Source organism: Prionailurus viverrinus, chromosome C1 (genome assembly GCF_022837055.1).
Source record: "Prionailurus viverrinus isolate Anna chromosome C1, UM_Priviv_1.0, whole genome shotgun sequence".
In the NCBI taxonomy this organism is placed as follows: domain Eukaryota; kingdom Metazoa; phylum Chordata; class Mammalia; order Carnivora; family Felidae; genus Prionailurus; species Prionailurus viverrinus.
The window spans coordinates 90,419,753-90,440,142 of NC_062568.1; the positions used below are offsets into that span (position 1 = coordinate 90,419,753).

Sequence of the window (20,390 nt, forward strand, 5' to 3'; positions counted from 1 at the left end):
TATACTAAAAGGGTCACTTAACATAGTTATTTCTTTACAAGGACAAACAGTCATGATGAGTTAGGATATTTGTCAATAATTTGCTAGTATAATGTCTTTTCTAAATGCAAGAATGTAGTCAGAAAAGGCAAAATTTTTCAGCTTGGGGCACCTGGGTGGCTCAGTCAGTTAAGTATCTGGCTCTTGATTTTGGCTCAGGTCATGATCTCACAGTCATGCGATTGAGCCCCACGTTGGGCTCTGAGCTGAATATGGAGCCTGGTTGGGATTCTCTCTCTCTCTCTCTCTCTCTCTCTCTCTGTCTCTCTCCACCTCCCCCACTCATGCACATGCTTTTTCTCTCTCTCAAAATAAATTAAAAAAAAAAAGTTTTAGCTTAATTGTGCTATTTAAGTAAAAAAGCTTTCCTAAGCCATAAAAAATGTTTTGTCCTGTATTTTTGCTTACCGTTACCACTGAGAAATGCTGATAACATTAATAAGATCAGTCATTTTTCAAATACAGACTTGCCAGAACAGTATGGCTACTGAGTATTTAACTATCAGTGTGGCTGTTATAATTTAAAGATTCTGGTCTGTTCTGGTAAGACCAGTAAAGCTTGCTCCTGCAGGGAGTCTTGTTTTTAATAAATCTAATATTTTTAGAAAACATGTTCATTTGGGAAACATTTTGTTTATAATTTTTTCTTACTGCCTTTTTCTCAGATACTTTCATTGGTGGATCCACATTCACTTTATAAAAAATTAATTTAAAAAGCACTAATGTTCACTTCTTTGATTAATCTCGACATGTCCCAAGAACCTGCTAGAGTCTCCTTGCAGAGCTAATGGTGATATGTCCCTGTCTCAAAACATTAAGGAAAATGTATTTTGCTTTGAGCTGACCTACCTGACCTTAGACTTGTGAGTCCTGCCCACACAGCAGTGTCTCCTACAACTCCAGCCGTCACATTTCCTGCCCTGTCATCTGCTTACCTCATCAGCGTTTCCCTCTCTCTGGCCATGTGGGCGCTCCCGTGTCATTTGCTCTCCTGTAAGAAGCTGCTCAGAATCCGGTTACCATGACAGATGAACCAAAGGAGAATGTTTCATGCCTGCACCCAAGTTACTCTGTGTTGGTACTACTCAGTATGGAAAAATTATTATTTGAGAGAAACTAGAGGGATTCTTGGTATTTAGGAGAATGTATTTCTTTGTTTCTCCTTGAAAAGAGTTAATTCACCACCCATTTGTACACTCACATATGAACTTTCAATCTGTCTTCTGGCAATTAAGGAAAGAAATGGAGCTGCTCAAACCACAGGTGCATGTTCAGATATTTTATTCTAGTCCAGTGGCTCTTAATCTTTGTTGGGTCTTGAATCCATCCCTCTGAAACCATGGAGAAAGTAAAGAAGTACGCTCCAAAAATGTACATACGGGGCGCCTGGGTGGCTCAGTCGGTTAAGCGTCCAACTTCAGCTCAGGTCACGATCTTGTGGTCTGTTCGAGGTTGAGCCCCGCGTCCGGCCCTGTGCTGACAGCTCAGAGCCTGGAGCCTGCTTCGAATTCTGTGTCTCCCTCCCTCTCTGACCTTCCCCCGTTCATGCTCTGTCTCTCTCTCTGTCTCAAAAATAAATAAACATTTTAAAAAAGTGTACATACAATACAGAAAACATTTTATAGACTATTTCAAGGGTTTCTTAGGCTCACATGAGGCCATCCAAGGTCTTGTGAAAGGCCCATGGGTCCCAAGAACACCTGTTCAGTAAACCTGCAGCCCTTCTCTGTTTCCATCCAACATGTATGATTATCGTTAGGGATGTGTCAGAGAGATTTTCTCGCCTGTGTTTCTGTCACTCCCAGCTGCTAAGTGTCAAAGAAACCTTATCAACCTCCCTCCTGCCGATTGCTCAGAGGTTGCCCTCAGAAAACATAACTGATGATATAGATCAGGCTTGTAATTGATTATCTCAGAGGAAGCCTTTATTTCTGTTAGGCCTTACAGCTTCTGGCAGCCCCATGGCCATGGCACTAATTTGCAAGTTCACTGCCTATAACCATGTTCACCATTGTCCAATGTAGCCGTCATAACATTAACTAAAGTCATTGCCACTAATTAATCTTGCCCTTTCCTTTTTCTAAAATTATGCTCTTAGTGGATCCTTCAGTTCCCAACACTGTAAAATGATTCCCTTTATACCCTTTTCTGGGTTTTATGCACTCAAGTCTCAATTTATGATTACCCGAGCACCTGAGCTTTCCAAATAACACCATACTGATTACTCCTGTGTACCGGCCCTTGTAAGTGGCAGATGCAGCCATCAGTTTCTGATTACTGTCAGTCACCGCTAATCTTTACTGTGACTTGCCTCTGGCACATAATGAGAATTTCTCAAATGTTAATTCTAAAATTAGTCATTACTTAAATAGTAAAAGAGGTTCTTTAAAAAACAGCTTAATTAACTATCTTAATTAAAGATCAACTATAAAAGCTGATTATTTTAAGGCCCTGAGAATTCTTTTTTTTTTTTCTTAAAGATTTCTTAGGTTTTTGTTTTGTATTATTGGGAGGGTTGCTTTTTTGGTAAGCAAATCTAAAACAATTTTGGTTTGGTTCTTTGTGGGAAGATGGAGAGATTAAAATGTTTTTAAACAAATTCCTTACAAGGTAGAATGGGACAAAAGATTCTAATATTATCTAAACATTATTCCATGTAAGTGGCAGTGAGTGGCCTGTTACTGTATATTTTATTTATTTGTTTATTTATTTATTTGCTCTTCTTAACAAATATATTTCAAGGGTGCCTAGCTGGTTCAGTATGTGGAGCATGGAGCTCTGGATCTCCAGGTTGTGAGTTCGAGCCCCACGTTGGGTGTAGAGATTACTTAAAAATAAAATCTTTAAAAAGATGTAACTCTAAATGTATTAAGTGAAAGACTCCTTAAGTAATGACGGACTCCTTAGCACCGTTCTCCTAATCTGCCCCCAGATTACTGGTAGCCAGCATTATATCCTTCAGGAAGGTGATTAGAGGACTCCCTCCTGGAGAACCAGAAAAATGACAAAAATGTGTGATTATATTTGTAACTATATAATCCCAAATCTTGTCATTTTAACCACTTCTAAGTGTACAGTTGAATGGTAATGCTACGTAATATTACATTGGCAATGCTGTGCAGTTGTCATCACTATTTTCAAAAGTTTTCATCACCTCAGAGACTCTAACCATTTACCATAACTCCCCATGTCCTTTTCCCTCTTAACCACTAATCCTTCTTTCTATGTATTTACTATATCTTGCTTTCTTATACAGCACTGCTAAGAAGTGCAGGTAAGTTTTATTCTGTAAAATATCTTTACAATATATGGTATTTTGCTATCATTATCTGTAGTGTCTGTCAATGTTAATCTATTGCTGCATGACGAATTACCTCAAAACCCAGTGTCTTCAAACAACAGTTTATCTTCAAACTATTCTTCAAATAGTCATATATTATTTATTATGGTTTCTGTGGGTGAGGAATTCAACCTAGGCTTATGGAGATGATGTATGTGCCTCTGCTCCATGATGACTAGGGCCTTTAATGGAGGACCCCAAGTCTGAGATCTGGAAACATCTCAAGGCTCATGCACTCACATGTCTGGCAATTGACGATGTCTGTAACCTAGGGGCCTGCTTGGAGTTGTCAACTTGAACATCCACACATGGTTTCTCCATGCAGCCTGGGCTTCCCCACAACATGGTGGCTAGACTCTAAACACAAGCAACCCAAGACATAAAATGGATTCAGCAACCAAGTGGAAGCCATAGAAGTCACACATGCTGTCACCTTCACTGTATTCTGTTGATCAAGACAGTTACAAAGTCCCACCCAGGTTCAAGGGAGAAAAACACAGACCCCACCTCTAAATGTAGGTGTGTCATTGTCACACTGTGAGAAGAACATGTCAAATAGAATAAGAATGGGTGTGGCTGTCTTTGGAAATGCAGTGTGTGTCTACTATAGTACCTCCAGCTGGAATTCTCTAAAATGGACTCTAATTTTCCTTTACTGCTAGCTAATCAATTGTGGTGATATGCATTCTACTTTCTCTAATGAGGAGGTTGAGATTTACACATAGAAAAGAAGATGAAAAACAAGATAATGATGGAGGTTTTCTTAGAAAAGAGAAATATATTTCTTGAAAACAAGATAATTATTAAGATGTGTCTACTAAAGAAGCAGTTCTAATTACTAGCTTTAATTCTATTTGAAAAAAAAATGCTCCCTAATCAAAAAAAAAAAACCACTTTAATATGAAAAACATTGTTTATGAACATTGTATTTATAGTTTGGTTAAGAAAACATTTTTGTAGGTTCTTGATTGACTTGAAATACTTAAATATACAATTCTCCTTTCCCAACTTGAAGTATTTTAATACATAGTTCTCTGGTCCCTGACATACCTCTAGAGCAGATAGTTTATGAAGTATAATTTTATTACATAAATTCCATAGCCACGTTACCTAACATCTCTAAACCTTTAGTGTCCTCATCTAAAATGTAGGAAGAATATTAGTACCTGTCTCACAGAGCTGGCATGAGGATCAAATGAGTTAATATATGTTAAGTGCTAGGCACATTGTAAGTGCTAAAAAAAAAGTTAGACACAGAAAGTCTATAGATTTGTTCATGTTATTCTACATATATGTATATGAAGAGTCAGCGTAATTGAATTCATTTCCAACAAGGTGTTCAAAAGAGAAAGGAATATGGTTACTGAAAATAGTTGGTTCAACTGTTTTATTTAGGAAAAACATATTAGATTGCTTCTTAATTTGCTGTTTGTTTTTCCCAGTTTGAAAAAGAAAAACAGCATGATATTCGATCATTCTTTTTACCAAAACCTAAGAAAAGGCAGTTGGTGACCTCCTGCGATGAATCAGGGATATTCCAGGAGAAAAATACTGTCGTTTCGGCAAACCCTGGAAAAATAGCCACGAGACATATCATGGATTATGAAAGCAATTTTGAGCCTGAAGGTAAAAGATTAAAGTTGGTTACCGCCAATGACCACCACAGTGCCCCAGAGGAGAAGCCATCCTGGCTCAGGCAAACCACGGCTCCTGCCCAGGCAACCACCCCACCTCTTCCTGGAAAGGGCTGGCCGTGTGGCCTCTGCACCTATATCAATAACTCCACGTTACCGTATTGTGAAATGTGTGAGAATCCTCGAGGCGGTGCTGGTGAGTAGATGGAGTGTGGCCCTGGAGGGGGCTGGTGGGTGTTGTCTTCACCTAGCCAGTGTTTTTAGAGGCAACTGCTGTATCGGGTTAGTGTGACTCGGCACTGACTTCAGCTTTTAAGCTGGAGTAAGAACTTTATACAGTGAAGACTGAATTTATCCCCTTGTGGAACATGCAAAACTTCCAGGTCTGTCAAGAATGTATATCCCGGAGCGTCTGTGACATGGCACTAATTTGGCACAAATGGACATTTCTCATTAATGCCAGCAGGATGTGAATTCAATGGGCAGGAATAGAAGCTCGGTTGCTATGGCAGCAAATATGCCTTATAGTCATAGACCTGCTGTTTTCTTTCTCCTGTAGATAATACTTGTTTTAAAAGAAATTACAGATTGTTTTTGTTTAAATAGCAAAATAATCCGGTGTAGCTTCTTTGCCTACTATGATATATATGGTGTCCTGTTTCATGCATGACAAATCATAAAAATTCCTCTACAGATCTTCTTTTAAGAACCAATTTGTAGGTTTTATGAGTTTATTCTTTTCCAAGTCCTGCTATTTTAAAAGTAGGAACTATAAACATACCTCAGAATATGTTTTTATAGCATGATATGCCTTTTTCTGATGTTTTGTTTTTGAAATGATTATTAATACTGAGGCTGTCTTAAGAAAAAAGATCATTAGTATTTCTTTGGTTTCCAGTGTTAGAGACCATGTTCATGGTAACTCAAAATGCCAAGTTGACAGTTTTGGAAACTGCAAGGAGTTGTTTTATCAGCAGTGATCATTGTACACATCTCCTTTTCCATCATAGGTGAATTCTTTAGAGAAGTGACATGAACCAAGAGTTAGCTGACACACAGGCAGTACTGCAGATCCCGCCTGCCTTTCTTGCTTTTCCTGCATCTTAGTTTTAATCTGAAAGAAAATGTAATCAGTAGCTGAGTCTTTCCTCTTTCAATTCTGGGTGTTCCTACAAAAATGACAAGTCTGCCATCTGGGTGGTTATATTTGTAACGTCAACACCTGTTGTCTATGAACTAAATTGGAACCACAAGCTTATTCCATATAATCTCTCTCACAATCTGCATTATCTCATTCAATTTCCAACTACTCTAGGCCATAAAAATAAAGTATCTCATGACTACAGAATAATGTCAGTTCACATTAAGTATAAGTTGAGTGATTTAGCAACGAAAATCACAGTTTAATAGGGTTTTATATTCTGATTTTTCTTTGTGATACCAAGATCAACAGTGAAAGTTTCAAGACCCATGGTTTAATAAGATAACTCTCAAGGAACCTAAAGAAACTCCTTTTGTGACTGTTAAAGTCTGAAGTGCAGAAGTACATATTCTAAGTAACAGTGATACTACTGTATATAAAAGTTGTAATTATTAGATTAGTATTACTATACTTGGCATAATGATTTCTAACCTTGATGTGGAAGGACCCCCAAAAGTACTGAAAGGCAGAATTCTAATTGATGTAAATTTTTTTTTTGAGAGAATGAGCGTGAGTGAGCGAGGTGCAGAGAGAAAGGGAAGGAGAGAGAATCCCCCAAGGGGCACAGAAAGAGGGAGAGAGAGAGAAAGGGAAAGAGTGTGGAGTCTGAAGTGGGGCTTGAGCTCATGAAATGTGAGATTATGACCTGAGCTAAGTTGGATGCTTAACCAGCTGCACCACTCAGGTGCCCCGAATTCATCTACATTTTTTAATCAGCGTTTGCCATACAATGCTTTGAGGAAATGGTGGAATCCAAAAAACTAAAGGAGCAATATTAGGAAATTACAGTCCTATAAAGGTTGCTAATTCAGTCTCCATTACATTTGGTAAATTTTGGCAATAGTATATATTGAACACTAATATTTGTCAATAAGTAACACTTTTCTTCTGCTTTTTTTTTTTTTAAGTAATCCCTATGCCCAACGTGGGGCTTGAACTCACAACCCTAAGATCTAGAATCGCATGCTGTACTGAGCCAGCCAGGTGCCCCTCTTGTGCTTTGTTCTTAACATCCATAGCTTATACTTGACATCTTACAGCTCATAGGCCCATACTTCTTCCTCTCACTTGAACTGTAGCTTATACACATGCCTATGTAACATCTCCACCCTGGGTGTCTTACAGGTTCTTCAAGGTTAATATTTCCAAGGTGGAATTCTTGATTCACCACCACCACACCTAACACCTAAATCTTCTCTTCCCTCATCATCCTTACATGATGCAGCATCCTTGATTCCTCTCTCTCCTCCCACACTCGATTTGTCAAGTTTTGCTGGCATAACTTCTAAAGTGTATCTTGATTCTGGCCACTTTTTCTTTATTGCTACCATCCTACTGGAAGCCACCATTTTCTCTCCCAGACCTCAGTGGCATCCCTGCTAGATTCCCCGTGGCCCTTCAGTACACAGCAGCCAGAGTGATCCTTTAAAAACCCAGATGGTTATATTCCTTTGCCTAAAACCCTTACTGGCTTCATTTCTATCTGACACTTCAAATGGAATCTCTAGGAAGCAGGGACCTGTCCATCTCATTCCTCACTGTCTGTCCAGCACGTGGAGTTGTACTTGGCATTTAGTGAGTCCCAGTAAATGTCTCCAGAGAATGAACAAACATTGTTCACTTTCTTTCTTTTTATAAGACCTAGCTATGACTTTTTAAAAACTGGTCTTAGAGTAAATAACGATTGTATCTAAATTTATGTGTAAGTTGTTTGATTTTCATAATTCTACAAATAGATAGCCTTGGCGATACCCAGGATACAGATGAAAATGGGAAAGGTGATCCTCAGAAAGACACATACAACAAAGCTGGGACTAGTTCTGACTGTGAAAAACAAGGCCTTACACCCTCAGAACCTAAACCGTTGGCTGAGAGCAAGGAAGAAATAGCGAAAATTGAGAGAGAGGACGGACTCACACCGCAGCCAGGTGATGGTAAGTCTCATTTCCATTTCCAGTGTTCTCACTTAGAGAATACTGTGAGTAGATTTGTGACTACTACCATGTTGCAGAGTCTTTGTATTCCCATTTATATTAAAAATACAGCCATTTGGAACCAATCCTTAAACAGCAGATGGCTGGAGGAACAGAGCTATGGGCACTCAGATACGACACAGAAACCAAAGCCGACCTGTCGCTTCACATGCTGCCCCCAGCCCGTGGCCCAGCCTCATCCGGGCCAGGCCCGTCCACGCAAGAGGCAGTGGTTCTGGTATTTAGGAGGTTCTTTGGACAAAACAGTAAAGATTGACAGATTATTAACAGCCACTTGACAGATAATGATCGTTTGCACATGAAATTTCTTTTAAATGTCTACAATTCATTGGTATATTTTAAATGTAGGGTTTTGGTTTTTTTTTTTAAGAAAATGTTTTTAAGGCACATAATGTCAAGACAGTATGACTCATGACTACACTTGGAGCCAGCCATGTAGTGTTTGGATTTATTTACTTTTTGGTTGCTTCCACTCATTACATAGAGCTATGATGGTTGGCACCTACCAACCCGTATGTCAGACATCACTATCTTTACGGGCCAGCTGGCCAGAGTTTGTGGGTACTTTGGGGTTCTTTTCTTTTCTTTTCTTTTTTTTTAGTAGGAACATTTTGTTGTTTTTGTTTGTTTGCTTGCTTATTTATTTACTTTGAGAGAGAAAGAGAAAACCTAAGCGGGGGAGGAGCAGAGAGGGAGGGAGAGAGAGAATCCCAAGCAGGCCCCATACCCAGTGCAAGCCTGACACAGGGCTCAGTCTCATGAAATGTGAGATCAGGACCTGAGCCCAAATCAAGAGTCAGATGCTTAACCAACCGAGACACCCAGGTGCCCCTGGGGTTGCTAATCAGTTAGTGACCATAGTAACCCACAGATTGAGGTTCTCATTATAACAACCCCAAAGCAACTGGGAATGGACAGTTGAACTTTTTCTTCTAAATCAGTTCCTGTTAAACACAGATACAATTCAGAATCAGATTCATAGCTTAAAAATGAAAAGTTCATTTAAGAATTTCTGAGCTCAGGGCATCCTCCTGTCTTCTTCCCTCAGCCTTCCTTCCCTCTGATTCCTCAGGGTCTTCTCAGAGAATATCTTGGGATGGCCCCTGGTTTAGGTGTGTTAATTTTAACAGTCTTTAGGTGTGGTCTGAGGCAGGGCATTTCTTTCATAACTCTGGTTTCCTTCTTTCCTTCCAGCACGTCTTGCCTCAAGTGCTGATGATATTCTTGTTGTAGGACAGCATGTGGCTCACTGGACTAAACATCAGACCCAGAACAAACAACTGGCAATTGTTATCACCTCCTGGGCCATGAGTCTCTTCATCTGTGGCAGGGATATTCTGGCTTGTTAGTTGTAAATTGGTCCATTGATGAAGGCATATGTTAGCTCTACTTACACATACCTTTCAGAAATCACCAGCTAGACCTTTTGAAAGTCTGCCAGTGAAAATTCCACTGGCCTCATCTACTCCAGACAATGCCAGCTTTTTCCCCATACTGCCCCCTTCCTTTTGTTTTGTTTTGTTTTTTTTTTTTTTTTTTTTTTTACTTATCAGATCACTGGGCTGAGAATTTCATAAAAGCAATAAGCTTCACATCTCCCTGCTAACATGGATTTCCATGAAAAACAAACAGAAGAAAAAGGAGGCACACTATGTTGAAGTGTTCATTCAATCCACATAAGCTCTTAGAACTAGAGTGGTATGTGCTTTGCGGGGACTGAGGTTTTGTTCTAACTGGAACTCCAGGGATCTGGAAGGATGGCTGGGTCTTCACAAGATGTGTCCTCTGTAGTCCCAAGCCATTAAATTACATTTCAGGGAAACAATGAAAAGAGAAAGACGTTCCCCCATGTAGCCTCTGGTTACCAAGAATATCAGCTGATTCAGAATCAATCCTCTAATACTTTTTATCAAAGAATGACTTCTGATCTTTAAACATGAATGCATTAGCCATGGTTCTTCAAAAGATCTGAAGGCAGTGATTATACATTGCACTTGTTTTATGTACATTAAGAAAGAAAATCTAATTAACTATGACTTAATATCTTAATGATAGCCCAGACCAGGTCATAGCTCCCTCTGTTGCTTTGCTATTTCTTTCATTTGCCCTGAGGGATGTGGCGGTTTCTCCTGCCTTCATTTGCTGTGCTTGGCAGGTGATAGGCAGCCCTTTTGCACATTGCAGTATCCAGATGTGAGAGAGTGCCTGCTATCTGCAGGGATCTCCTTTTCTGAAGTCCCATAAAGCACTGGCTTACTCATTTGCAAGAATATAAAAAATGTTGGCTGTTCCTCCAGTGATACATATTTACTTCCTTAAATATCAAATGTATTCTCTCCTGCTTTATATCTAAAATTTTTTTCATATACATGATAGCTTCTCATTTCAATACCAAATCAGAGAGAAGCATTTTGAAAACCTTTTAGAAGTAATTAAACTCAACTCATGTAGTAACAACAAGGCACTTGACTCAAGCGTGGTGTTGAAGTAACAACACCACAGTAGTCACGACTAAGCCCGCGCGTGCTTGGGTCTTGCCAGCGACTTCACATCTGCCACCTGGCCAGCAATGATTGTAAAATGCCACACTTATTGGCCTGTAAGATGTGCCAGTTTCAGAGATGTTAATGTGTGGGAAGAATGGACATTTTTGAATTCATGAAATACAGGAATACTCCAAGTTTGTAAAGTAACCAGTGCCTTGAGTAGAAAAATTAAAATATGATGACATTGCCAAGCAGAATGACAAAGCATAGACTTCCAGATCTGGGGAAACACTTTAAAAAGTCACTGAGGTTGGGGCGCCTGGGTGGCGCAGTCGGTTAAGCGTCCGACTTCAGCCAGGTCACGATCTCACGGTCTGTGAGTTCGAGCCCTGCGTCGGGCTCTGGGCTGATGGCTCAGAGCCTGGAGCCTGTTTCCGATTCTGTGTCTCCCTCTCTCTCTGCCCCTCCCCCGTTCATGCTCTGTCTCTCTCTGTCCCAAAAATAAATAAACGTTGAAAAAAAAAATTAAAAAAAAAATAAATAAAAGGTCATTGAGGGAAAAATAAAATAAAATTAATGATAATAATAATAATAATAAAAGTCATTTAGGAACTGTGGCAGAGGTTAAGGGCACAGGCTCCGTAGCCACATGACTGGCCGTAAGTCCTCTTACTGGCTGTATGACCTTGGGCAAGTTAATGTGCCTCAGTTTTCTCCTCTGTAAAATGCACTACTTATTTCTGAGAGGTGTTAAGATATATAGTTAGAACAATGCCTGGCACATTGTAAGGACTTGATAAGTGTTAACTATAATTATTTAGATCCATTTTGATAACCCTGTTCTACAGAATATATTGGTCAGTGAGACCCAGAAGTGATAAATAAAAGGAGATTATCAGAAAAAGAGCTCATGCACATTCATCTTCTTTTGTGAATGTGAAGCACCGGGCCGTAGAGAATCTGGCATGCAGGTAGCCTCTCACAAAGCTGAATTGCTGTCAAACCAAAATGGTGCTCCTTCTGTCTCAAAACCACTCTAGCAAAATGTCTAGATTCTAGACTTCTTAAGACTAATAACAACTCTTGGTGGCAGGAAATTCTCCCTCATACCTAACTCCTGTCTTCTCAGCTAATTGTGGATTTGTTTCTCTCTTGTGGGGTCATTAGCAAAAGTACAAAGCAACTGGTTCCCATATAGGCCAGTATGGTCTTAGATGGCCTATCATGGTATTTTTATTTCAAGCCCAGACATGTGTCCTTTGTAAAATATGATGATATATTTTATATAGCTCTTCCATTCTAACCCACAGAAGATTAAAATAAGCTATTTTGGATAGAGAGGAGGTAAGCCTTCAGGTTCTTTTTTATCTTCTTTATTAGAACAGTTGAAGATCCCAGACAGTTTGCCAGTGTACGATACCTTAATGTTCTGTGCAAGTAAGAATACTGACCGGATTCACCTCTATACTAAGGTAAGCATCATGGGGATTCTACAGCTTAAAACGTACAGAAGCCTTCCTTTTTTTCATTTTTCAGTGGATACATTTACTGTTATTAACAATGAGATAGGCATCGAGTTCTTTTCCTCCTTAAAGCTAATTCGAAAATTTCTTTGTTAAATCTAAAGACAGTGAAAGGCAAAACAGCATAGTAGTTAAAAGCACAGACTTCAGGGCTGAATTGCCTCAAATCACATCTGTTACTGAGTATGGGATCTTGAACACATTACTTAACTACTCTGTGCCTCAGTTTTTGCAACTGGAAAACATGGAAAGGAGTTGTTACAAGGGTAACATAAGCTAATTCCTATAAATCACTTAGCGCTGTGCCTAGCCATAAGGAACTCTCAGTAAGAGTTAGCTGCTAGGTTTGGTACACACACACACACACACACACACACACACACACACGCACGTACACCACATCTACACAAGGGCATACTATGCAGCCATAAAAAAGAATGAGATCTTGCCATTTGCAACAACATGGATGGACCTAGAGCATGTAATGCTAAGTGAAATAAGTCAGAGAAAGAGATACCGCATGATTTCATTTACATGTGGAATCTTAAAAAACAAAACAAAGGAAAAAACAAAGCAAAAACAGACCCATAAATCAGAGAACAAACTGGTGGTTGCCTGAGGGGAGAAGGATGGGGGATGGCAAAGCGGGTGAAGAGGACTGGGAGGTACAGGCTTCCAGCTATGGAATGAATAAGTCACAGGGATGGAAGGTACAGCACAGGGAATACAGTCACTATGACTGTAGTGATAGTGCTGTGTGGTGACAGACACTAGCTGCACTTGTGGTGAACACAGCATACTAGATCTTAGCCAAAAGGGCAGGAAGTGATTGGTGAGCACAGCATGATGTATAGACTTGTCAAATCGCCATGTTGCACACCTGAAATTGATGTAACATCGTGTGTCAACTATACTTCAAAAGAGACAAAGTTCTGTCCTTCACAAATCATTTGTAGCAGCAGCAGCATCTTTGCAGAAGCCGGGCTCTGCCCATCTATGTTGAGTAGATTCTAGGAAGCTTTAAAAATATGATTGCTCTGATTCATGCCATGCCCTAGGTTAGTGGTACTCAAGCTTTTCAGTCTCAGGACCTCTTGGTACTTTTAAAAGTTGTCGAGAACCCCAAGGAGCTTTTGTTTATGTGGGTTATATCCATTGACATTTACTACACTTGAAATTAGAGTGGAAACACTTAAAATATTTATTAATTAAGGGTAGTAATAATAAACCCATTATTGATATTCATGTCAATAGCTTATTTTTATGAAACATCATTATATTTTCTGAAACAAAGATAACATTTAGTGAGGAGAGTTGGCATTGTTTTACATTTTTAGCAGTTTCTCTAGGGTCTTAATAGAAGACATTGGGATTCTCATCTCTGCCTATCCCGGGGAAACTTCACCATACATTTGTGACAGAATGGGGGTGAAAAGGGCAAATATTGTTTTACTTTTCTTATGAAGACAGTTTGCCTTTGTGGATACCCTGAAGTGATCTCAGGGTCCCTGTGAGAATCTTTGGCTTAGGTAAACTAGTGTGAGTATTTGAGGAAATACTTGCTGAGATTACGAATACTTCCGTTTGGTCTACAGTATCAAATTTCTAACCATTTAAGTATAATAAAATAATAGTTGTACCTTTCTCAATTCATGGGCCAGCCTATCAAAAGAATGCCTTTTTCAAGATTACTTAGGTTACAGGTTTTATACTAAACCCAACAGATATACAGAGATGGCAGGCCATGTAACAATCTCCAGTGCTAAGTAATAATTAGAAGGGATTGCTAGAATATTAGATGAGTAGGATCGTGAATTCCAGAAGCTTCACGCAGCCTCTGTCGTGGGACCGCAGCCAAGAGAGAGACACCAGGAATGAAGCCAGGGAGTGAATAGGGCTCCTCTTTAAGGCTTGGACCCCTGCCCACCATGTGGAACCTCTGAGCGTGGAGGGAGCACCTAAGCACCCCCTGCTCCTCTGGAGGCAAGTCCCAGTGACTGAGGCCCCTTTGCCCCGGTGTGGGGAGAGCTCCCGGCCATGCTTCTCAGACCATCACACGAGGATAACACAGAACTGGTCCCCAGAAGGGATGGAAGGTCAAGAAACCAAAAGGCAGACACCAGGCAGAATAAAACACTGGAATTCAGAAGCCCTTAAACTCCTTAAACTTTCTGTTCTGTAGAGTGGAAACTCTGCATCATGGAACACCTGATCAGTGTTTTTCCCCTCTTTGGGTGGAGACAGGAGAGAAACTGCAAAGTCCTGCAGTGACAGCCTCGCTGACCTTCTTCTGTCTCCAGCACCCACCCTGTGTCACATGGGCCACCTCACCTTTTGACATCTCTCTTAATAGTCTCGAGTGCATGTTTATGACTGTGCTACATGCCTATATGTCCCTTTACCATAAAATATTATTCAAGTAATCTTCTAAACATGAGACACTAAGCAGAGGGAACATTAACAGGTCTTTTCACAGCTGAGGTGAGCTGAGGTGAATCTGGAGGTAGGAATCTGGATTAAAACCCTAGCGCACTGCCTAAAAGCACACCTCTTAAAAGGAAGATCAGTAACGGATGTTTAGCATCCTATGTTGTAGTAACAGCATCCCTCTACAGAGCTGTGGGTTTTGGCCAGAACCCCAAGTCTAATTCAGAGTTCAGAGTTACCATTACATGTCTAAACTTTGAATCAGTGTGTTAAGTACTTTTTGTGTGTTTTTTCCAAAGTGATTGTGGAAACTATAACTTTCTTTTTAGCTGAGAGAATTGGAATAGGAGTCGAGCTGTTGTTGATACAATAGATTTTCATATGCAGGGGTTTTTCTTCCCCTTTTTAAAAGAAATACTCATGTTTAAACCTCATGTTTAACTGACTAAGCCCTCTCCATGGTATTTTTTACCCTTAGAGAGAAAGCAGTGGAGGCATTCAGAGGGCACTGGAGAGCCCGGCCCTTCTCTCCACTCAGCATGCTTGTGGGGAGCTGTGTGTGGGTGGAATCTTGTCAGAACGCCCCCCCCCCCAGTTTATCTTGTAGGATACAGGGAATATTGTGCCATCATATAATTCTTTACTTTTAAAATAATCAGCAGTGCCTACAGACAAAATGGACTAATCATGCCTTCCTAATCTATAATCAGGATGGAAACCAGATGAACTGTAACTTCATTCCTTTGGATATAAAATTAGACCTTTGGGAAGATTTACCAGCAAGCTTTCAGCTGAAACACAATCGCTCCCTGGTAAGAATAGTCCTCTGCATTTGTTTTCAGTTAAAATGTATTGAGTACTGTAAGACCATTCTGAGTTTCACGAAAGCACCTTGTGGCCTGTCGCAGAGCCAGATCACACTGGGCACGTTGTCATCGGTCCAGGCACTGCCTCTGAATTACCTTGGTGCTAAGAAGAAATGTGAAATCGGTTTCCTGAGTGAGCGATCACACCTAGGCTTGCTGTTTCTGTGGATAGAGTCATCCTCACATTGTTGGATTTCTCCTTCACAGGATTAGCAACCGTTATATATCTATATCTGACAGAGTCTCCGTTTATCTCTGACAGTTCTAACAATGACAAATTCTGAGAGCAGGGATGGTGCCGTGGTGGGTGACTCCTGCTTCGTCAGAAGCACCAGCATACAGCTGTAAGTCAAGCACCTGCTCAGGAGGCCTTAATTCTGATCTGTGGCCGATTTATCTTCAGTGCTTGGAAGGATCAGCACATGCAGGGGCTGACAGCATGCAGTGTGCCACTTTTTAGGAGAAAATAGTGATTCTGTGTTTGCCCTTTGAGTGGAAATCAAACATTCCCTGTGGGTCCACTGCACTTGACTTAAAGGAAAAGGTAGCAGTGAGTTATTTTCTTTGGTATCATTTCATCCTGGTTCTCAGATTCACAAAAAGTGGCCAGTTACATATAAATGACTAATAAGTAAGATTAATAGTGACCCTGGTAAAAAATGTTCCAGATTTATTGGTGGCTGTTTTCCTGTAATAACTTAGGTAGTTGGGTAACAAGGCAGTTCTCAGATGTTGCACTGAAACCTGCCACCGCTGTAAGACCCCCGCTCCCACGACCAGCTCTGCCTCGGTCACTGCTGGGTTTGTGCTTCTGACAGCCGGGCCCCTTTCGGTCGCACTGGGCACATTATTGCCGTTGGTCCCTATGTGCATTAAGGACATACGCTGGGGCTTCCTGAAATGTGTCTTTAGGGAGCCTTTGGGTTGAAAGAGAACTGGCCATCAGTATTTTACAATAAAGATAGGAAGACGGCATCAATCTGAAGAAAGCCTTAAATTGTGACATTCAGAAGCCTATTTGGAGGATATAATAAAACCTCAGTTTTCTAATGTTATAAGTGGCTTTACTTTAAAAGGAAGATGCCTGGTGAGCCATTAGAGCTTTTCATTATCTCATTTTCTGCCAGATTTTGAGGTTTGTTCGAGAATGGAGTAGTCTGACTGCCATGAAGCAAAAGATAATCAGGAAAAGTGGGCAGCTGTTCTGTAGCCCAATTCTTGCTTTGGAGGAGATCACAAAGCAACAAACCAAACAAAACAGTACTAAAAGGTATGCGTTGTCTTTTTTATTTTGTATTATATTATTTTGTCACGGTTACTTCTACAGGGGGGTCTGACACATTTTATGTAACCACTCATGAAATCCTGATGAGTTAAGAGAAAATTATACATAAAACAGTAGCTTATTTTATAGGAATAGAATTAGATGTTTTGTGAATCTGATCAAATCTGCTCAAAAAGATCAGGTTTGTAGGATATTGGTCACCATGAGTCCCACTCATCAGGAGAGAGGCCAGAGTCACAGGCCAGTGTGTCCTGTGGCCCATTAAGCCTGGGACACTATTGAACAACAGAAAGACATCCCCTGGTAGAAGAGGGCACCGGTCTGGGTGCCATGCGGCAGGGAAGCTGCTTCTGGTTGACGCACCCCCGCCCAAAGGCTGGGAGGTGATGATTACAGTGGGGGGCAAAGTAAAAGGAAAGGTTTAGTGTCTCATGTCTGTGTAATTATTTTGCCCTTTATCATTACAGGTTTCTTTCTAATCTCTGTACACTTACTTTCTTGGCATCAGAATCCTCTCTGCCCCACTCAGGTATCCCCTTGTGTGAGCTCAGTCCCCACCACCTGTAGACTCTTCCCTCGGTGTGGAGGAATGATTCTCGGTCAAGGGTTCTGTTGCCCAGCTCCCGCGTGGGAAGAGATCTCAGAGCCCCTCACCAAGCAGCCACATGGCAGAAGCCCCTGTAGCTCTTGCCATCTCCATACACCTATAATCTGCCTTCATCCTCACATCCCATCAGTTACCGTCTATAGCCTTTTCCATGCACACAGGTGAAAAACATCCATCCGTGATATGTGAGAGGGTGCAGTTAGTCAAACAACTTGTAACTCTATACAGTGAAAACTCTCTTCAGCTGTTTCCAAATGTGGCCTATGGTATATTCATAGGTGAGAATAAGGAGTGGTACTTGTGATAAATTATGAAGGGGAACAATAAATATAACAAAGAATGGAGACACAGCTATATGTAATTGCTGTTTGGACATAGAAAGTGTCTGCAAGGGTATCATAGAAACCCTTACCAGAGTTTTCTCTAAGACAGTAGTTCTTAGCTGGGGGCAGTTTTACCCCCCAGGGTGGCAGTGTTAGGAAGCATTTTAGTTTGTTAGGATTAGGGGATACAAATGGGGAGAATCTAGAGGCTGGAGGCCTGGGACACTGCTAAGTAACCTACAGTGAAAAGAACTGCACTTAAACAATTATCTGTTTCAAAATGTCATTAGTGCCCTTGTTGAGGGATCTTGCTCTAGACCATATGATAGGGGATTTGTGGAGATGATAGGGACTTTATACTTTATGCCTGGATCACAAACTACTATGACTAAAAGCTAAGCAGGAACCATATATGAACAAATGAGATCAAGCGTAAAACCAGAAAAGGTTGAGGTAGGATGTAGAAGTATAGCAAATCGGAAAGTGCATAACCCATTTAAAGTCATTCAAATTCAGATTAAAAAATAAAATGCTGCAGGGGCACCTGGGGGGGCTCAGTCGGTTAAGTGTCCAACTTTGGCTCGGGTCATGATCTCGCATTTGGTGAGTTCGAGCCCCGTGTTGTCGGGCTCTGTGCTGACAGCTCAGAGCCTGGAGCCTGCTTTGAATTCTGTGTCTCCCTCTCTCTCTCTCTCTCTGGCCCTCCCCCCATTCATGCTCTGTCTCTCTCTGTCTCAAAAATAAATAAACGTTAAAAAAAAAATACAAGAAAAGAAAAGAAAGAAAAGAAAAGAAATAAAATAAAATAAAATAAAATAAAATGCTGTATTAGTCGATTAAGGTCCTTTGACTAGTTCGATTTGTCCATGAGCTGCCAGTTTCAGACTCACCTAAACTCTTCTGTACTGCTTAAATTGTTCCCACAAATGTGTATTACTTTATATAAAAAATACATTTAAAATACATGTGTGCATTGATAATATATATATACACACACATGCACACACCCCTCATACAGATACCCACTCAGTATGTAACAAAAAGCATGATGCCTGTTACTTTTCTCAGAACTTCTTGTGGCCCTCTCCATATTCTCATTGTCATAGCCACCATCTTATTTGAAGTACTGGTCTTCTCTTTACATTACCATAGTTTCCTTCTTAACTGAATTTACAACCCACTCCAGCCATTTCTAGACATGTCGCATTGTTTCCTCCCCATCAGACATGGATGGGCACTTAAAGAACTACCTGAGAAAGCCAATCAGGTATAAAAGCAAAAGTCATGAAATCAATACAAACCAAAGTCAGACACATGATATTATCTATAACATTTTATGTAGATGATACAGTAAAGTTAAAACTTGTGTTAAGCAGCATGGTCAGTAATCGGATTTGTGTTTTTAAGAGCTTGCTCTGGCAGCATTTGAGAGATGAGATCAGAAGAGCAGACTTGCAAGCTTCTGAGTGGCTCAGTCAGTTGAGCGTCCGACTTCGGCTTAGGTCATGATCTCATGGTTGGTGGTTTGAGCCCCACATCGGTTCTGTGCTGACAGCTCAGAGCCTGGAGCCTCTTCAGATTCTGTGTCTCCCTTTCTCTCTGCCCCTCCCCCACTTGCACTCTGCCTCTCTCTGCCTCTCAAAAATGAATAAACGTTTAAAAAAAAAAAAAAAAAAGAGCAGACCTGAGGAGCACCTAGGTGGCTCAGTCAGTTAAGCATCTGTCTTCAGCTCAGGTCTTGATCCCATGATTCGTGAGTTTGAGCCCTGCATTGCACTCTCTAATGTCAGCACAGAGCCTGGTTCAGATCCTGTCTTCTCTCTCTCCCTCTCTCTCTCTCTCTGTCTCTCAGAAATAAACTTTTTTTTTCTTTTAAAGAGCAGGCTTGAAGTGGGGAGACAAGGTGCATTATTTTTCTATTGTTGCCTTAACAAATTACCACAAACTTAGCAGCTGAAAGCAACAGACATGTATTGTCTCACAGTCCTATAAGTCAGAAATCTGAGATGGCTCTACTGGTTTCTCTGCTCTGGAATTTGTAAGACTGAATTCAAGGTGTCACCTGGATGGACTCTTAACTGATAGTCTGGGAAGACTCCATTTCCATGTTCATTTGGGTTGTTGACAGAATTTAGTTCCTTGTGATTATAGGACTTGGATTTTCTTGCTAGCTGGAAGGATGGGGGGGGGGGCATCCTTAGCTTCTAGAGGCTTCTTTCTAGTTGTAACACATGGGTTCTACATCTCAAGGCCAGCAGTGGTATGTCAAATCCTTCTCATGCTTGGAATTGCTTCCTTTCTTAAGGTCAGCTGATGAGTAACCTTAATTATATCTGCAAAGTCCCTTTACAACATTACCTAGATGAGTAATGGACTGAATACCAGAGACAAGAATCCTAGAGAAAGGTTGTTAAAGATACTGCCTTCTACACAAGTTAAAAGACTACTATGGTAGAGCTAGGGGGAAAGATGAAGGCTTTTTTTTTTAAGATTTTATTTTTAAGTAATCTCTACACCCAACATGGGGCTCAAACTTACAGTCCCGAGAGTTGCATTCTCTACTGACTGAGCCAGCCTGGCACCCTTGAACACTTTCATTAAGTAAGGCAGGAACAATGGGAATGGAGGAAGGAAGATGAAGAGAGGTGTTAAGAGGTAGATCTAG

At 40.6% G+C, this 20,390-nt stretch overlaps 1 protein-coding gene across 7 annotated transcripts in view; it reads left to right on the forward strand.

Annotated features, from left to right (window-relative positions):
- The window catches only part of ZRANB3 (zinc finger RANBP2-type containing 3), a 311,003-nt gene that overhangs the window by 278,939 nt on the left and 11,674 nt on the right, over positions 1 to 20,390 (forward strand). For 6 of the 7 annotated variants that reach the window (XM_047873303.1, XM_047873301.1, XM_047873302.1 and 3 more), the window contains 5 exons: positions 4,822 to 5,209; positions 7,951 to 8,148; positions 12,075 to 12,166; positions 15,355 to 15,456; positions 16,638 to 16,780. In XM_047873303.1, coding sequence (XP_047729259.1) covers positions 4,822 to 5,209; positions 7,951 to 8,148; positions 12,075 to 12,166; positions 15,355 to 15,456; positions 16,638 to 16,780 — 923 coding nt within the window. The remainder of the gene's footprint in view (positions 1 to 4,821; positions 5,210 to 7,950; positions 8,149 to 12,074; positions 12,167 to 15,354; positions 15,457 to 16,637; positions 16,781 to 20,390) is intronic. The other variant, XM_047873306.1, reaches the window with a different exon arrangement.